This window comes from Aspergillus brasiliensis (genome assembly GCF_001889945.1).
Source record: "Aspergillus brasiliensis CBS 101740 unplaced genomic scaffold ASPBRscaffold_1, whole genome shotgun sequence".
In the NCBI taxonomy this organism is placed as follows: Eukaryota; Fungi; Ascomycota; class Eurotiomycetes; order Eurotiales; family Aspergillaceae; genus Aspergillus; species Aspergillus brasiliensis.
Window position 1 is genome coordinate 1,837,305 of NW_027137442.1, and position 3,687 is coordinate 1,840,991.

The following is a 3,687-nucleotide window of genomic DNA, read 5'->3' on the forward strand; positions in this document are numbered from 1 at the left end:
TCTCTAGAGTTTCTCTTTATATAATTTATTTTATTATCTAATTTCTTTTCTAAATTTAATAATTTTTTTTTTTAAATTTAGAGGTGTCTGAGTCCTCGTTCTTTATTAAAAAGTTATCTAAAGTTACTATTTTATATTAGATAACTGGCTTATTCTAGTTCTTCTTCTTCTACTGGAAGTGTATATTTCTCTATTTAGTATTAATCTTTTATTCTTGAGTATAGTAGATTAGTGGTTTATTATGTATTTCAGCCTTACTAATTGTGGTGGTGAGTTTTCATATTTATTGTAGTTGGGTGGTTCAGGGGTTTGCGTCTCAGCCTGTCCCGACATTTTTCCTCCCTATATTCAAGAGATAATGAGAATGTTTTGATATTCTCCAAGATTTTGTTCAACTTGAATCACCTCTCCAGATCCGCGATCCTCTGCTCTTACAGATGATCCGGAAATCGGCGTCACCACTTATACTCTTTGTTTATTTCACTAACCCCAACCCGAAACCACGCTAGACCAAGCTTGACATTAGATAAATGAATGGCTCGCTGTAACATTACAGTATACTCTGTTGACATGTACTATGTAAGATGGCAATCAATTACTTGTTAGTTGACATACGACTATCTAAACTGAAGGTAAGTGGCGAACTAGAGGCGATTACGGAATAATCCAGAGATCACAGAACGTTTCATACTATACATAGCTAAGGGCAATAGGCTCACACTTCTGAAAAATCGACAGACTCGTCAGAAATGGGCGCAACACTAGGTTTGAGATAAGAGATACTTCCGCGGCGCCAAGAAAATGTTCGCAATCTGAATGGCCAATGGTTCCGTCAGGATGTGAGCTAGTCGATAGTATACTGGAGGGCCCATCCCATCCGAAGATCTCTCAGTCTTCCCGGTCAACGGATTTGACGATCGTAGCGCTGCTTCGGGAGAAATGTGTCACGCAATACACTACGAAAATTACATCTTCTGGATCCCGTGATTTACCGGGGGCTAATTGAGTTGTATTTATGGCTAGCAAGACCCTGGATGAATAGATACTCAGCGTCCTTGTTCCTCATCATGGCCTCGAAGGTCCACGTCGTCCGCCACGCAGAATCGGTCCACAATGTCACTCACGACTTCTCTCAGTTGGATCCTGAGTTGACCCCTCTTGGCCTTCAGCAGGCCACAGGGCTCGGTCAGCTATTCCCCTACGCCCCCCAGGTGGGTGCCATCATCACCTCGCCACTCAAACGAGCCGTCCAAACCACCCTTACTGCTTTTCCACACATCCTTGATAAACGGTATTTCGACCCCGGGTCTGGACACGGAGTAGAGAATGGCGCAGTTCTTCTCTTGGACCCGGATTTGCAAGAGAGAAGTGCTCTTCCCTGTGATACGGGGTCCCCAACTAGGGTCCTGGAAGCGGCTTTTCCGAGACTAGGTTTCCAGGATTTGGCTGAGGGTTGGCAAGTGAAAGGGGGCCCCTATTCTCCCGCCGACGAAGCTGTGGAAGAGCGGGCACAGAGGCTGAGATCTCGTATTGCCGCAGTCTGCGAAGATCTTCAACACCAGGGACGGACGGACGTTGTGGTTGTAACTCACGGGGTGTTCATGAGATTCTTGTTGGGAGACCCAGAGATTGATCTGCCGAAAGCAGGCTGGAGGAGCTATGCTGTTGGGACCCACAACTCCGATGTTGTTCTGTTGCCTCTCTAGTGACGGCTCAGTCTGCCTCACTGGTTACTTTCCATGGCCTGGGCTGGATTCTGTGAAAGTGGCTCCTCCTCATTGTGGCTACTTCCGTGGACGTGTTTTCTAGTCCAACTCGCTCTAGGAACAATGGTTAACAAAGAGATGATGGCGCTGAAAGCAACTCTGATGATCTTTTATATTAAGTATAGACCCATTCCAACGGGCGAAATCTATACTCTGCCAGAAATACGCAGTCACGCCCTCTTTTCTTCGTATTCCACTTATACATGCGTAGGCGGTGGTGGTATAGATTGACCAGGCTCCACCAAGTGATCCGGTCCTCCTGAACTAAACCCGAACAGGACCCCGGAAACGAACAGCTAATTAGACGCTCGCGGTGACAGACCGCACGACCAATGTATGTTGCATATGAACAGTCGCCGACCTCCTATTGGATCCACGTCGGGTGGATTTCCAAACCTTAAAATTAGTTGATAGTTCAACTGATTTAGCTCACTATCCCCAACAGTAATATAATCTCGACCCCCTCTTGAACAACGGTCAAATTGTTTACCGCACGCCAAATTTTAACCCAATCTAAAATGCTCCCCCCGACACGGTCGCGACCTATCTCGTTTCTCCGGGCCCTGCATCGAAGCTGGCGCAGCCATGCCGGCGCAACCGACCCGGCACGCACAGGAGAGCCCCTTCTCGGACGCTTGGGCGAGGTCGTGCGACATACGTGGTATCTGGGATTTACGTCCTTTGGGGGCCCGCCGGTTCATTTCTAAATTTTTCACGCGCGGTTTATCGAGTAGGAAAAGTGGGTTGATGAGCAGATGGTAGGGATGCATGGATTCGACGTCCAGTATCGTCAGGAGTTAACAGGTTAAAGTACCAAGAACTCTTCGCTATCTGTCAGGGCCTGCTGGGACCGGCTTCGACCAAGATGCTATTCTGCCTCGCGTTGGTTCACGCTGGTTTCATCCCGGCCTTGTTGGCATTTGTCCTTTGGTGGTATGTCTACTGCTTTTATTGCGAACCCTTGCCATTCGGATTGGCGCCTTGATCACTTTACTAGTCTTCCCGGCGCAGTCGGTATGTATGCCCTCTCTCTCGGCGTGCAACGCATCGACGAAACACTGCCCGCGGCAGTCTACGCTCTTCTCTCCGGTCTGAATGCCTCGACAGTGGGCATTATTGCCCTCGCTGCCGTCCAGCTAGCTGAAAAGGCCATCCGTGATAAGATCTCCCGTATTCTGGTCATTTTCGGCGCATTCGCGGGCCTCTGCTATAGCCCGCTCTGGTGTTTCCCGGTTCTTATGGTTGCGGGTGGTGTTACTACGGCACTGTGGGATGGTTGGGTGTATCAACAAATTCTTAGGGCAAAGATAGTATGGAGAAATAGGAATAGGCATCCCGAACCGGAAGGTAACCTCCCTGGATCGGCAGCCCGCGAGAATTCGTCCGTGCGGAACCCAGGACAAGGTGCTGGAACAGAGATGTTGCGGATGAGGAAGTCAATTGCGGAGGCATCCACGTCGAACTCGACCGATATCCAGGTCCCGGCAGAAGGAAAAGCCCCTCCTGCACAGGCCCATATCATTCGGATTCGTGTTGGGGCTGTAATCCTTCCCTTCTTCTTCGGTAAGGTCCCGTGTGAAGGTTTGCAATACGGCTGGCTGGATAGAGGCTGACGCCGAAACCATAGTCTCCTGCATCGCCATTTTTGTCACAAGAGCCAAACTCTCCGCACCGCCTCTATCTCTCGACCTCTTCGCGAATATGTACCTAGCCGGCACTGTGATCTTCGGCGGCGGCCAGAGTTGTATATAATTTTCTAAGATGTGGTTCTACAGTATATGTTTACAATAGAGATGTGCTATATCCTCTTATAAGTTACTTATTAATTAATTATGTATACCCCTGGTAGTATAACTTATTTATATATATAGTTAGCTCAGCTACTACTTAGGCTGACCTGTAGAGGAGACGTCAGGTATAT

The 3,687-nt window shown here is 48.2% G+C and overlaps 2 protein-coding genes across 2 annotated transcripts; both read left to right on the top strand.

Moving 5' to 3' along the window:
- Positions 1-1,067: 1,067 nt before the first annotated feature.
- ASPBRDRAFT_654792 (histidine phosphatase family protein) lies at positions 1,068-1,856 on the top strand (the record flags this gene model as incomplete). The annotated part of the gene is made up of 1 exon (XM_067628543.1): positions 1,068-1,856. One exon carries the CDS (start codon positions 1,068-1,070, stop codon positions 1,704-1,706), a length of 639 nt encoding a protein of 212 aa, XP_067484684.1. The 3' UTR covers positions 1,707-1,856.
- A 428-nt stretch (positions 1,857-2,284) lies between these two features.
- ASPBRDRAFT_190746 (putative chromate ion transporter) lies at positions 2,285-3,518 on the top strand (the record flags this gene model as incomplete). Its single annotated transcript, XM_067620285.1, has 4 exons — positions 2,285-2,461; positions 2,578-2,699; positions 2,764-3,329; positions 3,394-3,518. The coding sequence occupies 4 exons, from the start codon at positions 2,285-2,287 to the stop codon at positions 3,516-3,518; spliced, it is 990 nt and encodes a 329-aa protein (XP_067484685.1).
- Positions 3,519-3,687: the final 169 nt, after the last annotated feature.